The sequence below is a fragment of the Ptychodera flava genome, chromosome 10 (assembly GCF_041260155.1).
Source record: "Ptychodera flava strain L36383 chromosome 10, AS_Pfla_20210202, whole genome shotgun sequence".
NCBI classification, from domain to species: Eukaryota; Metazoa; Hemichordata; class Enteropneusta; family Ptychoderidae; genus Ptychodera; species Ptychodera flava.
In genome coordinates this window covers 43,438,079-43,464,627 of record NC_091937.1, presented here as the reverse complement: position 1 = coordinate 43,464,627, position 26,549 = coordinate 43,438,079, and the positions used below count along the sequence as shown (strand labels likewise).

Here is a 26,549-nt window from a genome sequence, read left to right as displayed (position 1 = left end):
TTGCAATTACTCAGACAAACGCCCGATTAGGCCTACATGTATTTCTATTTCAATCTTTTGAACTCCCCGTGGTTGCGGGCGCTGAATACCTGAAAAGTTAACCTGTGATATGATTCGTTGATTGTAAACATAAATTATATCTTGAGCAAGTAGGCCTGCTCAAAACTTAACAACCAGTGACCAAAATTTAGATAGTTCACGCCTCGAATTATTAGTAAAATACTGTCTGTAATTACAATTTAACCCGTTGGCTCTCGGGGTCACTGCGCAAAATTCGGTAATAGGGAAACAATAACAGACCATTGAAATTCAAAATGGCTACCACCATTGTGTTAAGTCTACGGGAGAAAATTAAGGTTTAGATTTCCACAAAGATGGGACGATGAAAGCTTCCTACTCCAAGATCTTCAAAATGAGCCCCACTTGTGGTGTTCATTTTAAAGGTTGGGGTGAAAGAAAACTTTTTACCGGCTTAGTTTTTCGTTCTCCATAGAGTTAACACAGGGATGGCGGCCACTTTGAATTTTCAATATCGGTAAATCTTGGGTTATTCGTTTCTCTCGTACCAAAATTTGCACGGTGACCCCCGATTTTTATTATTGATTTTGAAAGAGAATGGTCGAATGATTCATCAAGGAAAGTTTGAGCAAGTTTAAGTTTAAGTCTTTCACTTTTGAGTCCAAATATCTGTACATAAGACGCGTTTTATCATGATAGAGCTGACGGATACATAATAGCATGTATAGACCAACAGCTCCTGAACATGGATGTAGCACAGCCTTGAATCTCGGTAACTCCGATCGTACGGGTTGAAAGTCCACACACAACGTTTAACTTATTAAGGTTGATGTACTTCGTTCCTCAAGAATTATAGGCAAAACTAGGTGGGTTGTGTTTTAGTGTGGGTTGAGAGCTCACGAAACCGTTGCAAGACATAATTGTGACAGTATTCAAAAACAAATGTTGCGGGAGAAAACTCATTCTAATTAAGACATGAAAATTAACTCGCAATATTGCTTAATCTATGATTTAACTACGGAACGATCTTGAAATGGCTATTGCTCCCTCTACCACAGACCCTAGCCAGAAGTTACTGGCACGCATACCTCGATCATAACGTCATAAGTAACATTTGTGGCTCATGCTGAACTCTGACTTCATTCGTTCTGCATTGCACAGATAAAATTATGGTGGCGCTCATGCCCTTTCTTCGCCTCAAGTTCTAACTAACTGTGGCATGTACCTGTATGTAACGCGGCCCGGTAAGCTGAATGCATGACTCATGGTCAAGGTAGAGTATGTGAGAAACAGAAACCGCGGGTAGATAAGCGATTGTGCCATTGTTCGAGATCAATTCCTGGGACAAGGTCATGCAAAATATTGACAGAAGAATTAGCAAATATTTTGTACACACCAAAACACGATGTACTTGTCATCGACAAACTGTTTCCCTTCTTCCTGTGTGACTTCAACACACACCCCTATTTGTGGTTGATACCATGAAGAGCGAAATCAAATCTTTCCTATCAGAGAGTCTCTCTCTCTCTCTCTCTCTCTCTCTCTCTCTCTCTCTCTCTCTCTCTCTCAAAATAAAGTAACCACCATATCGATGATACATTTTAACAGTCGCGTCAAGACAAAAGTTTTATTCTGAAAACGTCCAGTCTTGAATAATATCCTAATTCCTTTATTAAAATTTGAAATATGGTCACGTTACTGACTTCGACTGCTGTTACAGTATGAGCTCTCAAAATATGTAAAAGCATGCTTCAATTGGAGGGAGGTTGCCAACGTCAACATTGACTATTTTAATGGTGTTTTGAAAACCGCTAACCTTTGACCAAAAAGGCGCAAACCAGGTGCTGTGCCCTGGATAACCACAACTCTCCAAAATGGCCGAGCTCGATATCACCCGTTGCTGAATTACCAATGTAAATACATGACATTCACCGCAGAAGCATTTAGCTGTTGGGTAGGTTTCTCTGTCGTGCTCCGCACCGTACTTGAAAAGGTTTCATCAGTGCCGAGGTGGGAACATTACGGTTGGCATTCTTTTCCGACAAAAATGTAAAAAACAACAACAAACGACTGGAGGGACATAAAGTTTATTACATTTTCGACTCGTCAAGAGATTTGTAGTCAAATTTGACCAGCGGTTGTCACCACACCACAGTTTCCCAAAGTTGAAGGAGTTATCTCACAGTAAGGGAGACAATAGAGACAGCCTCACTCTATCGGCACAGCTTCTTAGGAATACTTTGCTGGAGGTGTAGGAACTCAATGCGTTCGCGTTTCCATTGTTTCTGTGTATAAAAATGAAATGCCAGTTTTATGTCTGTGAAAACACCAAGCTTCTGATCGACACACTGTAACTTATATGGAACGATATAAATAAACCTTGAATTCATTGTCACTTATATGAAATGATATAAATTTTGAGTTCAAGAAAATGCATTGTATTCCTCGATCAGTCATCCGGGACACCTCGCTATGGAGGAAGATAAAAATATGAGGTCGCCAAACACTAAGAAAAACCTTGCTCGTTCTAACAAACGCCCGCTTAAGGAACCATTTTTCTTAGCGGGTGCTCTACATGTTTGACCTCGAGGTTTCTGCAAATGGAATATGATAGATCTCCCAAAAAATAACATGTTTAAAAGTCAGGGTTTGTACATTTGATATATACGTTCGATGGCCTTGACCATGATCGAGTTCGAGCTATAAGATTGAAAACACTTGACAACTAAACAAGGTCAGAACAGATCTAAATCGTGTTATCTTGACACCACATAAAATACCCATTTTTATTATTTTACCGCATGGCTGTATTTCTTTTGCATGACTCTGTTACTGTGCAAGACGGTGTCCAGGGAATGAGAAATCTAGAATAATACAGCTGGCTACATTTTGCAAGCTTAAAGTAGTTGACAACACTCACCTACAATATGGTGCGATATGGTCTTGCTCTCTCAGCGAGGTCATACAAAGCGGTCATCCATTGTCTACTCTCTTTGGCTGAGTCAGCCAAACTTACAGAAGCTTGGCCGTCTTCCAGGAGATACGGCGAGGAAATCGGAAATTACCGACACTTGACGATAATCAGAGAGGTTAGCTACATGGCATTTCCAATAGAGGGCATTTTGCCAAAACTTTTGGCATGACAGTTCACCGGACGAAAACAGTCAGACATTTTTATCTTTAAAAACAGGAAACCATACACTTGATGATACCAGCGTTGGTCAGATTGTTATTGATTGTGGTTTGGCTGATTGTCATAATCTTCTTACTATTCAGTACAAAATTCCAAATGGCAATTCCGCATGGTTGGGGGCGCTCTGTCAGTTTTACGCATCAGAAACTTGATAGGAAAGGCGGACTTAACAGGTATTTTACGGCTTGCGTATGCAGCGCCCTCTAAAACTGAACATGCATTTTACTTCGACATGCCCTCTAATTGGGCGATTTATTTAAAAATCTACTTCGTTTAAGGACCAAAATATCGCTTACGGGAACAAAAACCAAAATCTCTTGAAAACCTGAGGCATAATTGTGTGATGCATTCCTTAACAAGGCCAGGAGCCACTCTCCAACGAATCTTGCTCTTGCCTCTGTAACGAGCGTTTTGATTGGCTGAAAGTTTAGCGTCGACCTTTGCTTCGTTAACTGGCTGCATCATCCCGATGATCATTTAAATTGACCGGCCTTGAGAGTTCTGGATGGATTTCTGGTGCTTTATTCACATGATATTGTTATATTAGTTTATCCTGGTTAGTGTAATACTAGTAAATTTTTCAAGCATATGCTTCGCTGACTCAGCGTAATGCATATAACGGTTCATCTATAAACTTCAGAAGCTTGACCTGATTTTTTTTTCCAGTTCATCAATCAATTAGAGCAATAAATATTTCGTTCAAAAGAAAAATGAGGGGTCAGACACAGATTCTGTTTGGCCTGGTATTTTTTGTTTGTGTTGACCTCGACCATCGTGTGAGCAGGTCATAAAAGTTATAAATTAACAGAGCTGTCCATTGTTACCGCTGTGGTCACTTGACCAGACCGGTCGAGCAGCGGAACTCCGTTATCTCCAACAAGCATCGCCTGATATAAAAAAAATCACACAAAGAATTATCAATCACTGCACAGGGCCGTTGTCTACCTGTAGCTGCCATAGGTTTCGCACATTTTGCATCGGACCGGTTCTGTAAGCACCATGGCTCGTCTCTCCGTACTTGCGCTTATGTGCCTTGGCCTCTTGGCCCATGGTGAGTAACAGACTCTATAGAGCGCGACTCTCTGTATGCAGACGCTTTCTCAACGTTTTGAGATGTGTCATTCTCATAACCAACAAAGTTTCTTTTCTGATATTTTTTTTTTCGGAAATTACCTTACTGCATGCACAGTGTGTACGTTTTATGCAAGTACTATACTTTTCTTTTTCATTCCTTCTACCCCGATTGCAAGTGTGAATTCCTGTACTCACAACCTTGGAAGATTTGCACATTTACATGCATTGGAATTTTTTTTTTTTTTTTTTTTTTTTGAATTTTAGTATCATCACAACAGTTGAAAATTGATTTGCATTTTTTTTTTATTTTGCGATGAAGAAGTCGACCCGGGATATGAATTGCAATAAACATTGCTCAAAGTCGATGACATTTCATAGTTCTCGTCAAAAGTTAAAAATAACTAAAAGCAATGTTTGTAACACAATTAATTGTCCCTTAAAATTTTTTTGCCCTGTTCATTACTGTGTTATAGTACGTACATGTGTTTTAAGATACATGCAAAATGATATTTGTCTTTTGCTATGTCTGTGCCCGAAGATATACTTCACTGTACTTCTGTTTTGTAGCGTCATCGTTTGACGGGCAATTTTTTTTCAAATGTTGATAGATAGACTTCCCTATGTCTAAGCTGTGGCTCTATGGCCACAGTTGCGTTTAATCAAATACGTTTGCCCAGGTAGCCCGTTCTGTGCGCGTTCTTGCGTTGTCTCCCGTCGCTGCACGACTTCTAGCCTCTCTTTCAGCTATTTTGCGTTTTATTATTTACCACTTTCATTGCAGCTTATGGATACATAGGAATTGAAGATGATATTGGGGGACCTCTTGATGGCGACCTCTTCCATGCCCTAGAAGTAAGCTTCTTTCGTTTTCTTCGGGTTTTCGTCCTTGTGTGTTTTGAAACAATGTTTGCAGGCATTATCGTATCGCGAAAAACCCATAGAAATTGAAGTGACGAGGTCAGAATCTTAGAAAACTAAGATTCCACCTTTTATTCGTATACCTATGTCGTTTTTTAAATCTTTCATTTGATCCTTGAATGTATGCGTCAGACTATTGCTGAGTACACGAAAGAGTTCGGAATCAAAATGTTTGCACACCACCCTTTCAAAGAATGGTACAGTCAAAGTAATTACAGATTGATTAAAAAACGGATTCTGGGTCAAAATGTTTGCAAACCACCCTTTCGAAGAGTGGTATCACAGGACTGATTGACAGACAAGCCGATAGTGATGACTGACATAAATCTATCACTGATAAGCCGACTGGCGGTCGAATCACATACACCGGAAGTAAGATAAGACAAACCGCCGTCAGGATCAATTTCCAGTAATAGATAGGTTGTATAGCACCCTCTAGAGTTTGTTGATCAAGACTTAATTAACTGTTGCTCCCCAACCATCTCAAAATAAAAAATACTCGCTGTTCCTTTGAAGTACGTGACTTTCCTCTGTCGTTTGCTCTCGGTGTATGAAATTATTTGCTTGCCATTTGATTCGTATAGAGAAAAGAGGTTTATGTGAATATGAACTCAGAGGTTTGGCATGTCTATCGTCTGTCTACCTACCTATCTGTCTGTCTCTGTCTCTGTCTCTGTCTCTCTCTCTCTCTCTCTCTCTCTCTCTCTCTATATATATATATATATATATATATATATATATATATATAGATATAGATATAGATATATATATATAAGTATATATGTATATATAATATATCTATATCTATCTATATATCATATCTATCTATCTATCTATCTATCTATCTTTATATATATATATATATATATATATATATATATATATATATATATATAATATATATATATATATATATATATATAATATATATATATATATATATAATCTGTCCGCCAACCTGACGGTGGGTCATTCCGTACATTAAGGAGTGTGTTTTTCAAAATATAAGCTTACACCTGTTGTCTACGGATCTTATAATGTCCAATTTCCAACGTTTACATGGATGTCATAACATAAGATTATATTACGATCCTCTTTTCGATATATGTACTTTTTCGTATATTTTTCTGCAATAATTCTTTGTCTTTCTCCAAAGAACCTGTTTGGCCATGGTGGCGACATGGCAAAGGAAGCTGACAGTAGCGATGAGGGTGGTATCAGCAGCAGTCAAGAAGGAGACCAAGACATCTACGACAGCTCAGAAGAGGGCGGTTTAAGCAGCAGTGTAGAGGAACAATTACGACAGAGCGCACTGGGACCAATTGGCAAACTTCTGAGTGGACAAGGTGATGGCCCTCTCGCCGATAAGCCCCTCGCAAGAATGATGTTCCTCCGTAGGATTCTCGGCGGTGCAAGCGGCGCCGGACCTTTGAGCGGCCTCCAACGCCCAACTGGCAGCCTTGTCCGCAACATGCTCCTTTTCCGACTTCTCGGCAAGCGCATGGGAGAAAGATTCTTGAAGGAGGTCAAGGATACTAAAGAAAGCCACCGTGTCTACACCTTCGCCACTTCCCTTGGCTGCGACTGTGCCTTAGAATACATGTAAGTAAACATCGCTTGGATTCTCTCCTTTCTCGTCTGAAAGATGCGTCGCTCGAGGGCGTTCTTTATGCGATACCGTCTTGCGGGAGTGTATAGAGCGCCCTCGAGCGATTAACCTCTCAGTCTCTCTCCTTTGCTATTGGCCAAAAACAAAAGAAGAAACCAAATTGTATAATTAGTCTGGTGACTTGTCAGGCGATCGGTGATCGCAGGCACAAAATAGATATAGGTTTACCATGTCCAGGAACTCGTAATGGATACAAAAATCGAAAAATCTCGCTGGGGGTTAGAAAGAACAACTTAAATGGTCTTTTGGTACAAATAGTGTTGGTTTTCGTTCGTTCGATCGCACATACCCGGCTTTCAACTTTAGCTTCGTCGGGTGTAACAAGTTATATGCAGAGAAGGATCGTCAGACTTCGTCGGACAGAATGATCATTTACAGGAATAATAAAAAACTGTAAACTATTAAAAAGTTTTCGGAGCCTGTTTCACTTTGGAAAATATTCAGTAGGTTTATAGAAATATGAACGTTGGAGAATACTTATAAAATGTGTAGCTACACCAGATGCTTTTAGATTTTAGTGACTTTATGGCAGAGCTAAAACAACTGCAATGATTGTAACACTCGGGCCTTGGGCTGGCTTCTTCCGTTGTGTTGGCATGTGTAGCACCGGGCATGGTGTTTTTGCAGTTAGGGCTAAATATTAAATGTGGTCAATATTACCACCTAAAACAATACTTAGATGGCCCATTGCGTACTTACAATGATTTCTTACTGTTTCAGAGATGACCATAACGAGATGAGAGGTTTCAGTCTTGACGTCGTCAACGCAGGTAAGTTCGTGTTAGAATCGGAAACCTTTCTCACCTTTGAACTCTGACCTTGCTTTGATGTCAGTCGGAGTTAGAATCAACTGATACAAATTTGAATTTTTGCAACTTTTGCGAAAATTCCTAAAGTCCATTGATTATAGGAACGAAAACATTATACAGGTGTGTCAAATTATGCATATGGATTGAAGTTTTACGGTTGAATCGGTACAACTGAAATTTAGATCTGTTCCCAGTCAAAATCTTTAAAAGATTCCACGTGTGTAAGATGTCGCGTATATCTAAACCCAAGGACCTACTGTACGATTGAATCAAAAGGTCACAGCTAACATGAAATATTGACTAAAGTCGAAAAAACCGATGAGATTGAACTATACGAATGACTTCTCCAAAATTAAAGTTTGCCAGAATATCCATGTCGATTGTTAACTTGTTATCCCCACTATACATTTTCTTGTTGTCAATTTTTAAAATGCTTAGTACGTCTGTAGAGGGCTTGAATATGAATTTAAACCGTCGGCAAACTTAGGAATGAAGGTTTCCAACTCATAGAGATAAAATCCAGGCCGTTATCGAAACTTCTGCTCAGTGAATCTACTTCAAAGTGGCCGCCGTTCTGTGGACGACGATTGGATTTCGATTTTATAAAATCAAGGCATTATAGAACGGGCGTTAACTGGCGTTTTTTTTCAGAGTTTGAGAGACCTAAATTCATTCCGGGGCACATTCAGGCCCAATTCAGACACTTTCCTACTGTAGAAGCATAATGGCATACAAGGATTCCTGACAAGTGACCGTCCTCTGTTGTCAGGTCTCTCATAGAGAAAAATCACTCAATGTTTATGATCCCTTTTAACCGTAATTTCCTTTTTTTTTTGCAGTCTGTAAGCACGCCGGTAAGAACTGCGCTATCATGTACGACACTGGCTCCAACTGTTATTCTCACGTCCACGGTGAACACTCCAGAGCTGGTGATGGTAGGTACAACTTTACACTAGAAGCAATTCCCGGCCTACCAGTTGACCTAAGGATGGGCCTGACCAAAATGTCTGTTGAGGACCATGCCACATTAAACTTAAAAATAACTGAGGGCAAAGATAAAAAAAGACTAAAGTTTATCTTTAAACTGGTGTAAAACCTATAATGTACCCACACAGTGAACTTAAGGTAGTGTGCACCTCGAAAGTGAAAGACTCAACCTTTCGCTTAAATTTCCTCAAGGAGAATTTCAACAATTCTTTTTCAAAATCAAGAATAAAAATCGGGGGTAACCGTGCAAATTTTGGTACTATAGAAACAAAGTACCCAAGATTTACCGATATTTGAAGTTCAAAATGGCAGCCATGCCTGTGGTAACGCTATGGAGAGGATAAAATCGACTTTCGAAAAACTTAGTCGTTGAAAAGTTTTCTTACACCGAGAGCTTTAAAATGAACCCGAACAAGTGGTAGAGAATCCGAATTTAGGCGCGTTCTTCCTTAAATACTACATTAAATAATATAAAATAAAAGTAACAATCACAACCGTGCAAGCTAGCAACCATTCGCACAACTCTTCACCATTCGGAATACGAGAGTAAACAGGTTCTCTGTAACATTCTCAACAGGTCTGATGAACCACTACTACGATGGCTGTGTGACCTGGGTCAGAAGTCACGAACGTGAGCGTTCCGTCGCCTTCACAGAAGCTTTCGCCCACATCGAACACAACGCTCACTTCTACGTCAAGAAGGGCAACCCCGACGGCTTTGACATGAACAATATTGGAGACAAGCAAATTGGTGTGTATAATATTGAACGTGCATATAAACGTACAGACCTGATTTTGCGTGTGAGTGCATGCTATGGGGCGTATTCTAGTGTGATGTCAAGGTCGAAACAACGGGCACCGGCAGCAGCAACAGATGCTATATTGAATTTGAACGACACCAAGACACGCTGTTTTCACTATGTACAAGCTTTCTCAGTCTAGAGTCCGGGGCAAGAATATGTAAGAGAGAGAGAGAGAGAGAGAGAGAGAGAGAGAGAGAGAGAGAGAGAGAGAGAGAGAGAGAGAGAGTTTTATTTCAAATATATATTAAATCGCACCGGTACTTTTGTCCCTTTAATCCAAAGGTTTCCTTAACGGCTGGATTAGTGATGAATACTGTTTGGCTCACGTTGCCGAGGGTCACGAAGAAGATCTTGAAGAATTTGGACACGAAGACACCCAAGAGCACGTATTCAAGGGAGCCCGCCTCCATCCCGACCAGTCCCACTACTATGACACCAGAAAGGAACTCTTCACAAACGTTGAAAGTGGAAATGTACGTATCCACTTGCAAGGACCAGTAGCTGTCATCTTTTATTATTTTTTTCACCAATTCTTTTTCTTGTATGTCAGTTGCAAGTTCGTGCCACACTGCCACACCTACTTTTAGCTTGTGAACACACAGCGTATATGGGTGCCAAGTTCACCGTGACTGCTGTTACTTACGGTTTACATTTGTAATTCTAGTTCGGGCCAGAATTCCCTTGTCAACAATTACAATGCAGTCTACATTTTGTGCGGGGTCAGTTGACAAGCTCAAGACTGCGTACCACAAAATTTAAAACTACAGAGAAAGAAAGCTATAGACTCAATTTGACGCCCTTATTGATGCTCAGCATTTCCAAACCACAAAGCCACAAGTAAATCTGACAGGAGGCAACAGCCAGTAGCTACGTCAAAGGATGTTCCATCTTTTGATGTCTGTTTAGACACCATGACATTTTCCAGACCCCCCCAAAAAACTCTAAAAAATCCAAAAAAATTAAATTTCCACAATTTTAAAGGTAGAATATGTGCCATAGAAAAGGTTTGTGGGACACTAAAATTGTATTCAATACTTCACCAGCTGCTTCTAGCTTGGACTCGTTTATAAGCGTTTGAACTAAACAAAATGTTCGCGGTCTTGATTTTCTGAAACATATTTTTCTCTTGAATAGATCGTTTGCGTAAATAAATGAGGCCATGGATAGAGTACACACAGGATTAGTGGCCATTTTGAAGGACAAGTCCATTGAGGAGTTTTAAAATTTAATGCAAGTTTAGGCGCTGAAGATACTTAGTGCTCCCTTGATACAGAGACTGGACATGTTGTCTCTGACAGAGTCGTTTCCTTAGAGGTTAACTGATTTCTCTCAAGGCCAAGAAAAATGTGATTATGAACATGAGACGATACTGAGCCCAACCCATACTCCCGATAGAAAATCAAAGGTCGTTCACTCCATGGAGGGAATCGCGGAAACCATAATCTTTCTGGGATTTGTTTGTCCGAGCTCTGCTTCGAAGATAGTTTCATATTTTTCTCCATAGAAAGATGTTTGATTATTTTTACATTTTGATATTTTCAGTTGGCTGCTGCCTTCCTGATCGACCTCAGCGCAGCGGAAGCCGAAGCTCACGGATTTGAGAAACTCGGCGAAGGTGTAGCATGTGGTCTTGGTGGAACCCTCCACGTGATGACCCGCAAGGACAGCAACGTGCCTGAATGGTTCAGCGCGCATCTACACCAGATGAAGGAAAGTGGTGAATACTACGGTCTCTGTGCCAAATCACATCATGAACACGGTAAGTAGTCCGCAATTTTCAAGTTATGCTGTACGACCTTTGAGCATGCTCGCACATGGCTCTCAGGACTTTGGGCGATGTCATTAGTTTAGCAATAGACTCAGAAGAGCCTTGCTCCGCAACATATGATTTCCAAGTTGTGGATCAACGCGAAACTGGTGATTCTAAAGCATTTCTTGCAGGCTACCCAAGCACACACACACACACATGCCAAGCGCAATCCCCTAGAGCCCATGACATTATGTTGAAATATCAAAATAAGTGTGCGTATTCTCGGATTCAGCAAAACTCCCCATTTTGATGCAAAGGCTGGGTCAGAGAAGTAGTAAATACGAAACTCCCACCTATTAGTACTTGTTCAATGGAAAAGGAGCATTTGTCAGTCAGTTTTATTTACATATTAAATCGATTTTCGGTTATTCGGTTATTAAAGGGACAAAGTTGGCCATTATTCATGAATTTTGTTTGATACGAGATCCTACATACATTGTTTGACATTTTGTAAGATACTGAATAAATGTGAAACCATGCATATATTCGACCCAGTTTTAGACACAATACATGAAACCATCGCGAAAATGAATCAATGGTCATGACCATTAATTCATTTTTGCGATGGTTTCATTTAATTTGTCTAAAACCGGGGTCGAATATATGCATAGTTTCCCATTTATTCAGTATCTTTCAACATGTCCAACAATTAAGTAGTATCTCGTATCAAAAATGGCCGACTTTGTCCCTTTAAATCGATTTCCGTAGGGAAGCTTTTTGTGTCAAAACCCGACCTACCCCGAAACGACAGGAAATATTTTGACCCGAATTGAACTCTTGACATCGCCCTCATACTTTAAGGACTCTTCGCACTTTCTGTCGTCAGGTATATTTCAGCGCAAGTTTCTGTTCTCACTTTCTCACGACCATGTCGCTCCGTTCGAAAATTAAAAGTAAAGTGCACTGCTAGAGGTTGAGCGAGAAAGACCTTCGATCCTCGCCATATTCATCGCTACCGCTGGCGGCGCACTTTACGTTTGTTACCCCTCTTGCACTAGGAACTTTTGATCGATCGGCACGAGGTCTGCAAGGAAAGACTGACTAGTTCTCAGAATGCTGTCTTCGTTTTCCATAGTGATCAGTCATACGGACACACTACTTCAAACGTTAATGTTTGTGTTTTTTGTTTTCTTCTTACAGCTGCCAAAGGAGACTTTGAGTGCGTCAGCAAGTAAAAGGATTCTCGCTGATTTTCTGTACACATGTAATGAGACACCACCTTCTGGTCATTTGAAAATAAGCCCGTGATGACGTCATTGCTAACAACATCCTGCATGCAAGAACATTAACCCATGTGATTTAAACCCTTTTTTTTAAAAAAAATAACCAATTTTAGAATAAGTGAAATTAAAATCTGATTTTTACGGAAGAAAAAGCAAAGTTGTATTAAAATACTTTTAAGAACAAAAAAGTTATAGCCTGTCTTGTTTCTGTTTTCACGTCAAACTATACCCGATGTTCAGCTATCGTGTCCTTCCGATAATGCTGATGATCAATGAAGGGAAAATGGCGACAACTTTCGCAGTATTTTCCATCGATTTTATTCCCTTGGTAAAATGCCAATGTGCAAAGCTGTTATCCAATTGGTTGGCTGAATCTCACCGTTATAATTAAATATACGAATAGACTCCCTAAGTTGCTGTGAATAGTGACAATCGATCAATCAGATATCACCTTCCGACCACGCTGCACATTAGCAGAAAATTCGCTTGCCGATGGTTGGTTAGGAAGACTATACTCCGCCGACCTACTAGCCGTTCCTCTGTTGCGAAAATCGTGCCTGAGTGCCATGCAACTTGTCAACACGAAGCAACATAAGAAAATACACTAGTTTCCCTGAACAAAAGTGATGAAGATGTCATCAAACTTTACATCTGATCTTCTAATCGCCAGCAATTGTAACTTTTGATGAATTTTCCGAGATTTTCGTTTATTTCCTTCAAAATGCTTTCTTTCTTATCCGACGCTCGTCTCGAAGTACCTAGCGTGTGATGTTTCATGTTATCGTCGATGAGTTCTGGAGTGGAATAATTGAACAATAACTTAATTTGTACATTGCACGCACTGCAATGTGTTTTCAAGGCCAATACTGGGTATTTCGAGACGTTTACGTTCGAAGCCCCATGGCAAACACTGATGCATTCGGGTATCCCTCGAAGGGTCAGACACATGTGCCAGAGGAATTTCGCTGAAGTACGAATTGCTCTCCAAACCAAAAACAGGAACAAACCAAACAAAATGTGAAAATTCTGAAGACAAAAATAAGCCGACAAAGGACTTTGCAAGTTTCAAAAAAATGAAACTGGTAAATATTTCTTTGTGTGGCAGTGACGTAACTTTATCTTCGCCCGATTTCAAACTTCATTTTCTGCCGTTGGGCTGTTTCGAGAGATCGTATGCAGTTTGTTCCCCAACATCACTGTGAACAAAGTCGTATGCATCGCTCGATCTCGAACCTCGATCTGTAAGTTTCACGTCATTCACGATATTCGAGCGAACTAGTAAGGTCATGTAAACATGTGGACCCTTGAGACAAGGTTGACAAGGAACATCGAAAGAAATTCAGGAATTGGTAATGAACTTAAGAAAAATACAAGAAAGTTCAGGTTCGAAAAATATGCCATTGGATACACCATCGTTGTCGTCATCGTTTTGAACCGCGGCGGAAACTGACTCACGTCTGCGCAGACTCAAAGGTAACGCGTGCAATCGCTAGGAAAACCTCACGCGTGGGAAAACCTGGCCTGGGCTGCCAAATTCCAAATTCTCGACCGCGGGTCATCCGGGTACTTGCGGTTTTTTACGTCATTTTTGCGTCACAGCGCCGTGAAGGGGTTCGGATTTTTCAACCACCAAAACAATATTCAAAGTTTCAATATACTTAAATGACATAACTTTTAGTTCTGCTTTTTTCCACACAATTTCTGTGTCATTCGCTCTTCTGTATCGTCTGATCTCTCATTCACCGCGCTCGTATGCATTTCACCTACTAACTTCACTCCGCGGTCGAGAATAGGTTTGTGAAAAAAGTGAAAAAAGGAGAAACACGTGAGCAACTGATTTTATTGTTAGAAATTCACCGACTTGAGCCAGTCTACGTTTTAATGTGTATGCATGGGAATTCAATGTCTTTGTAAAGTTTGTCCACTATTTGCTTGCATATCGCGCATATCGCGCACGCTTAGAAAACGGTTCGTACACGCAAAAAAAATCCATCGTGTGTTTGTTCGCTTGTTTGTTGTGCACGTACAAAACTGAAAAGCCCGGTGCAAACAATACCCCCACATACTCACAGTTATACTTCAAATGCCACGATATGAACATGACTGCCTTTTTATTAACTCATGCAAATAGGCGTTCCCATCTTACTTCTTAAGATATAGGGCCTACGTTATTTATACCACCCCAGGTCGTGTGACCTTGTTCTTGCCATCCATTTATCTCCTGAAAACACGACTGCCACCTATTGTTCTTATTGCAAAGAAGTAATCGGTCATACTTTTATTCATACGTAAATAAGTAATCACCACACTTTAAAGAGGCACTCCCACTTGGTAACATTTTTAAAACACATTTTTTTAATGCCAACGGTCGATATTTGACATGGCGACTGCGCGCGGATCGCGAGATATCGATAAAAACATGTCCTCAAAAAAGTTAAAGTTTGAATTCCGGTGGCCCACCTGAATTCAGCTTCCGAACATAGAACGTTCGGCACTGGGGCCATTGTCAACTAAGCTATGGAGTACGAGTCTACGCTGACGCTGCTGTACGCCACAGCAGTACCACTCTCGTCGGTGAGCGGTCATGTCCCATGGGAGAAAGCCGAGTCCTACTGACTCGGCAAAAAAACGAAAAACAAAGTTTGCTGATTCCACCAGAATTCGCATAGGTGACTAGCACAGATAGGTGCGGTTGATACATAGTATGCATAGTGGCCGCCGCGTGGTATGCGCGCATACCACACGCGGCGGCCGCTATGTATCGAACCACGCGTAACTGTGTGGCAGACGACAAAATGTAGTCATCAGAGGCAACTAATATTTTACACGTAAAAACTGATATCTATGTGGTATTGTTTAAAAATTTACTACAACTGATTGAGAATAATGAAAACGACAAAAACTAAGGAGAAGTTTTAAAAAAGAATTACCAGAGGTAAAGGCATTGATAATGATGTAGGCCTATATAAAGTCATTGCAGTAGGAGGTAAATTAATTGCGTCATTCGAACGTTTTTGGACTCCTTAGAATATCGTCAATCAGTACAACAACACACTTTCAGGGGATTTCGGGTCATAACCAGAAACGATCGTAAAACTTCGGGATGTGAAAAATACGTTCGAGAAATGACATGTTTTTATCGATATCTCGCGAACCGCGCGGAGTCGCCACGTCAAATATCGACCGTTGGCATTAAAAAAATGTGTTTTAAAAATGTTACCAAGTGGGAGTGCCTCTTTAATGAAAGAAAATCATTATCATATCAATAAAAGTGTTATGATTACTGAGAAAAAAATTAAAAAGTCTTTGTTTTTTGAAAATCTTGTCCTTTCGAAAATTTTATTTTCCGTCATAGAGTTAACACAGGCCATTTTGAATTTCAAATATCGGTAAATATCAGGTTACTTGTTTCTGTATTTTTAATTTAGCACCATGACCCCTGATTTTTATTCATTATTCGGCAAGAGAATGGTTGACTAAAGTTTCATTAGAGAAAGTTTGAGCAAAAGTCTTTCACTTTCGGGGCACTCTCTACCTTGACATTGATTAGGCCTACACTATCACAGTTACGAGTGGAGTCATACGTACCGGCCGCCGCGTACTATGCATATAATAATTGGGGCATACATTATGTTAATCTCAAAGTTATAAATGTATGCATCACATGGAGTGGATAGGATCACTGACCGTCACCGTTTTGTAAGCACAGTCCCTCCACGGACGGACAGTCTGTTTGGATCAAGGTTGTTTGGATCTGTGCAGCAAGGAAGTAAAGTGCGAATAAAGCAGAACTTGGGCAGTCATACTCAACCTTGTTAATTATGCTAAAGGGTCTTTCCACGTCTGTGAAGGAGGACACACAGACAAACTACTTCCGCTAGGCTGTTTGGGGGAAAGGCGACTTCGAAATCGAAGCCGTGGCCGACCACTGAAGGGACCTTTTTTTATCGTTCGCTTAAAATTTTAGGGTCTAGAAGGCAGCTTAAATACGGCACAATAGGTAAGTGGTTTGATGTTCCGTGGAACTTTATAACGTCAGCGTTAAACCTTTGTCGCAGGAGCGAACGTGTAGTGCACGCTACTAGTACAATATACATGTATTGTGTCATGCATATGCATCTCATGCATGATATGGCGAATCATGACCAGTAATACTGCACACCAACGTGTTGCCGTTAGTCATATTCGTTAATATATGCTACTCTACCACAAGCACCGACCGCAAACCAGATAAATTTACCAATTCTTCTGGAGTGAGGAGATATTTTGTTGGGCGTGGTATTTCGTGTGGTCAGCTGACCACATGTACACACGATGCACATTCATGTATTAAAGGCTGTTTATCTGCTTGATTGCTACGTGGCCACACACATACTTGTGCAGATACTCCCTGATTAGAATGGACGTCAACACCAAAGTTTAACTCAAAACGTTGTATGCCTTCCTGCATTTTTACTGATTCATTTTGGGTATCGAAAGTGGATAATTTAGAGGTATATACGAACAAAAGATGGTACATATACTACCTCCATGGGTCAGCTAATCAACTCCGAAGGTCAAAGGTTGACTGATTATTTTAGATCCTACAATATCAATATCGACAAAATCAGGGTGTTACAACATGCTGGTATTTATATAATGGGATCTACACCATTGACTATGGATGAGAGTGCTGTGGTTTCACAAAAACAAGGGAACGGTTGAAGTTGCAAAAACATCTATACAGGAAACTTTTTGCAGCCTTGTATTGTCCTTTAAGATTGAATTGCTGGCTATGCTATGCCCTGGTTAAATTAATAACTATGTAATTATTATTATGTAATGGTGTGTACTGGTTAAATCTTTAGACAATCAATTCTAATCACCCAATGGAGGTCTTTTTTTGTAGCTGCCATGAGTGACTCAACTTGAAAAACTTTACTGTATGCACCTCACAAGTGAAAGACTTCTTACGATTTTGCTTAAACTTTGTTAAAGGAATCTTTGAACCATTCATTTTCAAAATCAAGAATAAAAATCAGGGCCTGGGTCACCGTGCAAATTTTGGGACTGGAGAAACAAATTACCCAACATTCACCCATATTTAAAATTCAAAATGGCTGCCATCCGTGTGTTAACTCTGTGGAGAAAAATAAATTTTCAAATTTCGAGAAAGTGAGCTAATGAAAAGTTTTCTTATGCCAAGAACTTTAAAATGAACCCCAACAAGCGGTATATCAGAAAAGAATTGTAAAAGTTTGAGAGTCTGAATGTCTGTCCCCGAGATGTTCTACCTTAAGACAAGTATGCACAAGTGAAGGTATTACTGCTGGTTGAAAGGGATGGTGGTGCCATTATTGCATGTTGGCATTGTTGTACTGGTTGTAGTCTTGCTTTGGCTATCTGGCTCTCAGCCAGAGGTAAAACATCTTTCTTCATCTTTTTATATAACTCTGCCTATTGTCACATCTTATCGCAAAACCTTCCAACCCTTTCATCAATATCCTCAATATCCCTCATAGCAATAATAATAGCTATATGTACAATGTACCTTGCATTACTACAGGTACAATAGAAGTATTCCTCATTCGGGTCAGTTTAGCAACACAGCTCATGTGAAGCTGATTTTGAGTAGTAAGAATGCACAATTATCTACAAGTCAGACCTAAAAATCACCATGACAATGATAATAATCAATTGTTCATTCTTATGGCATTATTTCCTGTTGATGATATAGAAAAAAATTGTCCTGTTTAGTGAATTTAGCTCAATTTGTTTATTGGCGTGAGATGCCATTAATTTAAACTTTTTCATATATTTGCTGTGTGTACATGTAGGTGGTCAGGATGTACTTTTAGCTAAGTTGAAAGGTGCTGGTTGCAATGGCAATCCAAATATATTAAAAGCATGCAGCTTTTATGCACATATCCATAATGTTTAACAGTACTCTGTACCTGTACACATATTCTGAAGATATTGGTGCTGTATACAGAGAAAAGTGCTCATGTTGAGCCAGTGTTCGAAATTCGTGGAAAATATCAACCAGTCAACAGGACTGGTAACTTTAAAAAGTTGCCTGTCCTGCCAAAAACTTGCCAGTCCTGATATTATGCCTTGCAATGAAACGTAATCAAATACAATTAAGAGTTACCTATACTGTAATAGGCTATTACCTTGTCTGTAAGAGATGGTATGGAATCATCTTTCTCTTTCAATAACCTTTACTTGTAAACAAACATAAATTGCAAGGTACATATACTGCACAATACGTGAGTACTTTACTTTGTATTCACAATGCGTACTGTCATTTTCCATGTATAACAGAATACAATCATATATTTAAAGTCATGAGTCTGGGAGGAAACAGGTGCACAATGTACACAGTTTTGCATTAGCATGAGCGTTTCTGAACAGTTTTATAGACAGCTTATCAAATGTTGCAGTGTTCATTGATTGCAGTATCTTTTCCACTACCGAGTCACGTGGAGCAGCATTTTTTTTGCATCGAGGTATTGTTTGGCATATTTATGCCCCGCTGAAGTTTCATGTGTTTTAGGGCCCCGTGTTTGAGATTTGTAGAGACTCTACCGAATGAACTATTCGAGTATTTTTTGTACTTGTCAGCAAGTTTTAGGCAATGGGCGCCTACACAGTTCTGCATAATTTGCAGTACAACTTCTGCTCGCGAGCACTATCGTCGATAACTAACCAATATTTAAATATAATTTTCCATGACTGAACAATTGTTCTCCTACGTTTCGTGGCATCATACTCCCTGTTTGTCCGTAAGGTTTTCTCCGGTGTTCTTCGTTTAGTCGAGAGAGTTGGTAGGCCTAGATAAGAGCGGATCATAATTCCTCAAAACGTACTTCCGCGCAATTACGTGTTATTGTCGATTGCTACAGTACTTTGAAACTCATGCAAAATCTACTTTGATTGGTTAATTTTCAAGGTCATGCGCCATTTTGTACAATCGGCTTGTTTCTTACTTGCAATACATGAACTGAGGAAGGGGACAAAGATACCGTTGGTGGCGCTATCCAGGACGGCCAGTATCACATAACGGTCTATGAAGTATAATCGGCCGAAGTTAATTGTCGACCCCACGCTGAATTCAACCTGTCCGACGGACTGGTAACTTTTTTATTTTACCAGTCTGGTGGAAAAATAGCCAGTCTCGGACTGCCGGACAGGCGTATTTCGAACACTGGTTGAGCAGTATATATACTCAGAATTGCCATATGTAATTTGATAGCAGAAATGGTCAGCAAAAACAATCCACGTTTCTCGTGCAAAAAATTTCCATCCAGTTTTATTGAGTAAAATTTGTCCAGCCACTCAGATTAAAGCCTAGGATTTCAAGTGAACACTGTGATTTCAGGACAAGTTTTGGAGTTTAAAAAAGTTTCATCATAACTATGAGATTCACATTGTGTTTCATAAATGGTAAATTTATCATTGCTAGATTTCTTTTTTTTTTTAAGCTCATGAGTTCACACAACTGAGTGAAAAAAAGCTATTTTAAATTGGAGATATTTGCAAATTATACAGGATAAGACACTAAGGGTTGTCCGATTGCCCAGGGCAAGTGAAAGTTGCGTTCGGACAAGTGAACCTCCGATGCCACTTGCCCGACGGGATAAGTGCAAATAATAATTACCTAGAAATCGAATTCACGAGAGCAATTTTCTGGTGAGGGAACATGGACTTAAACAAAAAAAATTATATTATGTCATTGTGAACATTTCCATAAGATTTTTCATAAAATTGCATGAAGAGCTGACGAAAAGAATCATATAATCGCTGTCAATAAAATCCAGTTCAAACAATACACCGGTACCGATAAATTACCGTACGCTGATTTTGCATATGAAAAAGCTGTTCAGCTGGTGAACGTACGTTCACCAAAGTTCATCGCATCATGGAGGTATAATGTGAAGTTACGGTGTCTCACAATATGTCGATACGGTAAAAAAAGAAACACACAGTGGTTTTTGTGCTTTGTATGAACGTTTATAATAATGTAAAAATAAAGTCCAGTGGTTAAAAATCACCACATAAAATTGGACTTTTACTAAAACGTACTCTTCAATGTTAACTTGTTGAGGGACAGTGAGTGGCAAAGTCAGTGGCAAGACCGCATGCAATGAAGTCATGAGCAATATTTGGTGTCAACGGGTCAAGTCTTTGAATTTTCAACAAACACTGACTGAATTTTCAGGTCAATAAGCCAAAAGTTACTTGTCCGTGGCGACCAACCTCTCTGTTTGTGAATTTTCCCATTCTAAAATGACTCTCAAGAAGCAATTGGAGCGAGTTTGACATCGAGAGATTCAGCTTTCAAGACACATTGAAAAACACCGACGCTTTAGGTTGTTGGTTTAATTCTATTAGTCTGCGCATGAGCATTAAAAAGACCACCTAGGTTATTAGAAAACATAGGATACTGGCATAGTCAGTGTTCGCGGTGACTTTTTTCTCCTCGCATACGGCATACGCATTAGTCTGCTAACATTGCGTAATGGCTGGATTTGAGTGCGTAATTTCATTTCCGCACTCGATTGATGAAAAAACTTACTGCAAAATACAATGTGCCGTTGACCAAACCTACACTACATATTCGGATTGTACGATGTAACATTATTTTAATGAAAACAGTTTAACGAACAACTTGAACAATGTTGAAACGTAACAGCGAAGGGTATACATGCAACCGTCACAACACATCGGGCAACCCAAAAGTTAGAGTTATGGCAGCTTATCCAGACGGTTTCTGGACGTTTCGGCACCAAGTCGTTTCGGCCCAAGACGTTTCGGCCTTCCAATTTCAGGCCCCAAGTCCGAGTCGTTTCGGCACCGCAACCCAAGACGTTTCGACACCGCTGAAGGCTACCTGTGGGAACTAGTGCTGGAGCGTAATGTTACAAATCAAAGTACTAAAAAGTATAGTGTCAACTAACATTCACGTACATGCGTAATCTTTGTGAGAACATGGGAAGAGACCGTAAGAAAAAACTTCATATCATTTTCAAATCTGTGACACAAGTTTATCGATATCAATAGCCGCCGACACGGAAAAAGTTTGAAAGCGGTGAGGAAACAGCACGGCAAAATTCACACAAAATGCACATAAAGTACTGGTCAGAACGCAAAGGTCACGCTTACGAATATGACGGATCAGTCAATTACTTAATAGTTTTAAAAAAATCAAAACACAGATGCCGTTGGACCCGAAACGTCTTGGGCCGAAGTGACTTGGGACTGGAAATTGAGAGGCTGAAACGACTTGGGCCGAAACGACTTGGTGCCTGAACGACAAGTTACCATCCAGACACTTCTGCAGTGTTCAAAATTTATCGGGATTCCGACGAGCTCTACAAATGAATCATATTTTTCACGGACTCGTAGAGCAAAGTTGAAAGAAATTAAAACAGATTTGTCTGCTTCGACGCCATGCTGCATGTGTGCTTGATCAAAATTTGGGAACTACGCAATGATCGTGCACGGTTGGCATTTATATAATTTGTCGCAACATTTCTGTCAATCACTCACTTTCAGAAACTATCGCTCGCCTGAAAATTAGCAACGTAATTCATAGGCACAGCTGACATGATAACGTGCCTAACGTGACATAACGTGTGGACTACGATGCCGATTTTTCAGACAACGCCCAGAGAATCCGAAACTTTCCATACAAAATGAGTGATTGACAGAAATGTGTTGCAACAAATTTCGTCTGGTGTTATCCTTTGCGTATAGAAAACGCATAATGATGAAAAAAATGCGTAGAGAGTCAATTTCAATGCGTAAATACGCACGATTTTTGCGTAAACGCGAACTCTGCATAGTGCAATGGCAATCCAAACTTTATAGGGCTGGTGTATGATATAAGCGCAGTAAAAACAAAACAGAAGTGCATTATTTTTCAGAAGCTTCAAAACATTCCTTTATAGTTACAGATTTTTTCTTTCTGTATAGATAAGTTAAAACTTTTAAAAGCAAAAACACCTTGAAGGTACAATTGAAATGGCTGTTATTATTTGTACATTAAGCCCCAAGAAAGTAAACATACAAACATATGAACTGTTAGAATTTTTTTTATGAATATGAAAGCCCCACTAGCTGTTAATCTTGAAATTGGTTGACCTAGATAGGCTTCCTATTTTCTCTGGTTTTCTTTAAATTCTACCCATTTACAGGATATAGTCTTTTACTGCTTTACAAAACATTCTTTAGTGAAAAATTGGACAAGTAAATTTACATTTTAACCAATTTACCATTATTATTATTTCCCACCATACTAAAAAGAAAACAAAGCATGTCCCAGTTGAAAACATTCAACACTTTGCATTACATTGGACTACTCTGTTGTTTCTGTGAATATTCAAATGCATATATGCACGGTGTACACTGGTTTTGCTATATTTGGGGGGGGGGGCCATTTGACGTTTGCGCACATATTTATTATTTTTCTTGTTTAAAATTGCACATGCAGTCTCACTGGGCAGTTAACAATACTTGTATTCCAACCCCTCAAAGAGCAAATTCCAAAAAACTTGTTTTAGTTCAGAAGTAAAATCACATAAAGAATGCTAAAAGATACAGGTAATGGGGCTTTAGTAATTAATGCAATATAAATGAGCCATCCAGCACTCTTAGAATATGGTTGAGCATAAGTGTCAAATTTTCAGTTTGGTTGTGCATTCTACGTTACACTGTAATACATGAAGATATTTTATTTTGTTCACACTTTACATTTTATGTCCAATGAATTATTGTATTGATTTGTGTATGTTTTTATGTACAGGCTGTTTACAGTGTGATATTACCGGATAACCATGGCTTCCCATACCAGACACAATGACACAGGGTTTGCCCAGATAGACCTTAGTAACAAACTGATAATCAAGGTACAGCTAGGGGACGATATACGACGCATACCCATCCACAATGAAGACATCACCTACGATGAGCTACTGCTGATGATGCAGAGGGTTTTCCGTGGCCGTCTCAACAGCACTGACGAAGTCGGAATCAAGTACAAGGATGAAGGTAAGTTTGATGAAGGAGCTGAGGCTCGGCTAGCTTTCAGTGGTTTTAGTTTGAAAATTGTTTGAGGGCCACTTTGTATGTCTGTATGTCACACTCATTGACAAGGCATATCCCACAAGGTTCCAGAGAAGTAAAACTGGTTTCCTGGTCAAGACTAATATGCAACCACAAGTGATTACAAAACATGCAGACTGTCAGCTTTGTGGTTAGCCTGCATGCTCATTACTACCAGAAAATCACATACATGTAGCATGCAAAAAAGATCTCTTTGCTAACGTATTGAATGAGTAATCTATTGTACAGTACTTAGTTTATTTATTTATTTATTTGTCCACATGTTGTCCCTTACATCTTATGAACAAACGTGTCAGAGCATACGTCATAATAGTAGTTTATAAATCAGTAATATTGTACACCAGAGTGTATAACCTATGAAATTGCATTCTGGTGGAATTCTGAACACACTATCTATTCAACTTTGCTTGTAGAAGTCAACTTTGTAAAGGTGTACATGGAACATTATAAGGTATTTCACAAAATACCAGGATTGATGTCCTCTAATACACTCATATTCTTTATAATTGTTCTTGAAACTACATGTGTACAACATACTTAGGCTTCAATCTCGTATTTTGTGAATAAGCAAAGTCATCATATTACAGATATTGTATCTTGCTTCTTACTTATTTGTCACTTGCATAGTAGAATTATGTATTTAACCCTTATCCTACCAAGTTGATGGAAGTTTCTTCAAGATTCCTAGAAGCTGTCATTGTCCTGCCAAGTTAATGAATTTCAGTAATACAGTGTATCAATATATGAAAGCCAGCTAGACAAGTTCAGTGACACAGTATATTTTGATGGGTCTATAGTGTGCTCAAACTGCCGAGCAGAGCACAAAAATAGGTCTGGTGTTACATTCTCATTTCTATAAGTTACCATGGCACACCCAGTTTGTTATATTACTGCTAGTCACTGACTTTGCAGGATGATAGATGCAGGCGGGGCAGGAAAATACTCCAATGTGAACAGTCTTGCGCATCCCACATGGTAAAAGAAAATGTTAAATTCTTTTTCTTTTTATCAACAGATGGAGATTTGATTACGATATGTGATAACTCAGACTTGTCGTTTGCCATACAGTGTAGCAGAATTTTAAAATTAACTTTATTTGGTGAGTGGAAATTTTCATCTTCTGTTCTGATGCTGTAGGGGCCATGAATGACTGTAACAGGTGCACGGCAAAGAAATCTTGTTACTATTGAACTCAAAACCTGAAAAAAGTGTGGAAGTGCAACACGTGACAAATGAAATCATGATATCAACTTCTTCCAAACAGGAAAAATTGCTTAAACAGGTTGTAGGAAGTGCTGACAAGTTTTCTTAACAACAAATATCTCAAAGTAAAAGGTGGTCTAGTTACACGATGATGTCCCATGACATGTAATTAGTGCAAATCTGTGTACCGTAATCAAAATAGAGGTCACCCTCTCTATCATTAACGCAGGGAAGTTTGTTTGTTGGGGTGTCACTCCTCATTGAGGAGATTGAAAGGCTTCTATTGTCACAATATTCATCATGCATAAGCGACACAAGTACAGTGCCTTCAATATATTTAAACCACAGCTTGGCAAACAGTGTGCATTATTATATTGTACGAAACACAAAGCAAAATGTGCCTGTAAAGATAAGTGATGTTAAAAAACGTAGATACAGGGTAAGTGTATTTGAAATGGCAGAATGTATTTAAAAAATCCTTTTTCAACAAGTTGAATATTTTCAAGAACTTTTTTCACCTCAAAACATTTCAAAATTCTTACAAAGTTCTTTTCAGAACATCTGGCGATAGCAAATACAAGTGTGATATTTCAGAAATATCGTTAAAAATATTACAGTATGATATATATCACAAAAGACCAAAATGACTTCCTTCATATCCATCATTGCATACACAGTCAATGGTCAACCCAGGCCACTCGAAAGTGACCAGGTCAAGCATTTACGTACAGAGATCACAGATCTTCGCAACCGTCTCAACCAGCTGCTGGATGGCCTGGAGCCACCTGCCAGACCCAAGACCCCAGGTAAAAGCCCCTTCCCGCCATCACGGGAAGATTTGAGTAAACAGAGTAACTTATTATCGTCATTTCAAGCTACAAAACCCAGACAGCAAGGTAAATCACAGAACCTTTGACTTCTTTGCATGGTGGCTACTCACAGGGACTAGTGGTGAACTTTAACCTATCAACTGACCTTTGACCTAACCTCTAGTGGAAAAGTTGTTTGACCCAGAGAATGGTGTCTGCTAAGTCATACTAATATCTCATATATTTACTTTTCTCTATCAATTTTAGTGTATACATTGATGTTTTATGACTGAGATCATGGAAAGACATAACAAAATCATGAACTACATTTATCACAGTTCTGTATCACAGTTTTTTCTGCCTATACAAAAAAGGACAGCAATGATTCTTTAACCCTTTAAGTGCCAAAGTCAATTTTTGTCAACCTTATAAAATATACCAAGTCAATTTTTGTCAGATTTTTGCCAAAATTTTGTGAAAAACTGTGGCCAATGAAATGTTGTGTTCATTTGGACCAAAATTATCAGAAAAGTTACAGAAAAGTTCATAAAAATTGGTAAAATGTTGCACTGAAATTTTGGTGGGAAAAAATACAGCACTCAAAGGGTTATTTAGTCCCCCACGGACACCGTCCGGGGGGACTTATAGGTTTGGTCATGTCCGTGCGTGCGTCCGTCCGTCCGTTCACGCAGATATCTCAGAGATGCAAGAAGCGATTTCATTCAAACTTGGTACAAGATTACTTCATATGTCATACAGATGCACGTTGATTTGTTTTGTGATACAATCCAATATGGCCGCCAGGCGGCCATTTTATTACGATTTTTTCATGTACAGAGCCATAAATCAGACATGTTTCAACCAATTTTATTCAAAGTTAGTACAAGGACATTGACCTATGTCATAGATATGCACGTCAATTTGTTT

At 39.4% G+C, this 26,549-nt stretch overlaps 2 protein-coding genes across 3 annotated transcripts in view; both read left to right on the top strand.

Annotated features, from left to right (window-relative positions):
* Positions 1 to 4,027: 4,027 nt before the first annotated feature.
* On the top strand, positions 4,028 to 12,692 carry LOC139142898 (uncharacterized). The gene is made up of 9 exons (XM_070713082.1): positions 4,028 to 4,262; positions 5,067 to 5,137; positions 6,360 to 6,805; positions 7,593 to 7,642; positions 8,521 to 8,616; positions 9,246 to 9,419; positions 9,754 to 9,944; positions 11,014 to 11,230; positions 12,422 to 12,692. Exons 1-9 carry the CDS (start codon positions 4,211 to 4,213, stop codon positions 12,454 to 12,456), a joined length of 1,332 nt encoding a protein of 443 aa, XP_070569183.1. The 5' UTR covers positions 4,028 to 4,210; the 3' UTR covers positions 12,457 to 12,692.
* A 3,641-nt stretch (positions 12,693 to 16,333) lies between these two features.
* The window catches only part of LOC139142894 (protein TFG-like), a 30,689-nt gene continuing 20,473 nt past the window's right edge, over positions 16,334 to 26,549 (top strand). The window contains exons 1-4 of one of the 2 annotated variants that reach the window (XM_070713080.1): positions 16,334 to 16,504; positions 23,291 to 23,535; positions 24,626 to 24,709; positions 25,491 to 25,619. In XM_070713080.1, the coding sequence (XP_070569181.1) occupies positions 23,322 to 23,535; positions 24,626 to 24,709; positions 25,491 to 25,619 (427 nt within the window). In that variant the 5' untranslated portion in view covers positions 16,334 to 16,504; positions 23,291 to 23,321. Of the gene's footprint in view, positions 16,505 to 23,290; positions 23,536 to 24,625; positions 24,710 to 25,490; positions 25,710 to 26,549 lie in introns of both variants that reach the window. The other variant, XM_070713079.1, reaches the window with a different exon arrangement.

Excerpts from the sequence above, each read along its gene's own strand:
- LOC139142898 (XM_070713082.1), top strand. The coding sequence starts at position 4,211 with ATGGCTCGTCTCTCCGTACTTGCGCTTATGTGCCTTGGCCTCTTGGCC. Across the intron at positions 8,617-9,245 it reads ACACTCCAGAGCTGGTGATG|GTCTGATGAACCACTACTAC; the intron begins GTAGGTACAACT and ends CATTCTCAACAG. Across the intron at positions 9,420-9,753 it reads TATTGGAGACAAGCAAATTG|GTTTCCTTAACGGCTGGATT; the intron begins GTGTGTATAATA and ends TTTAATCCAAAG.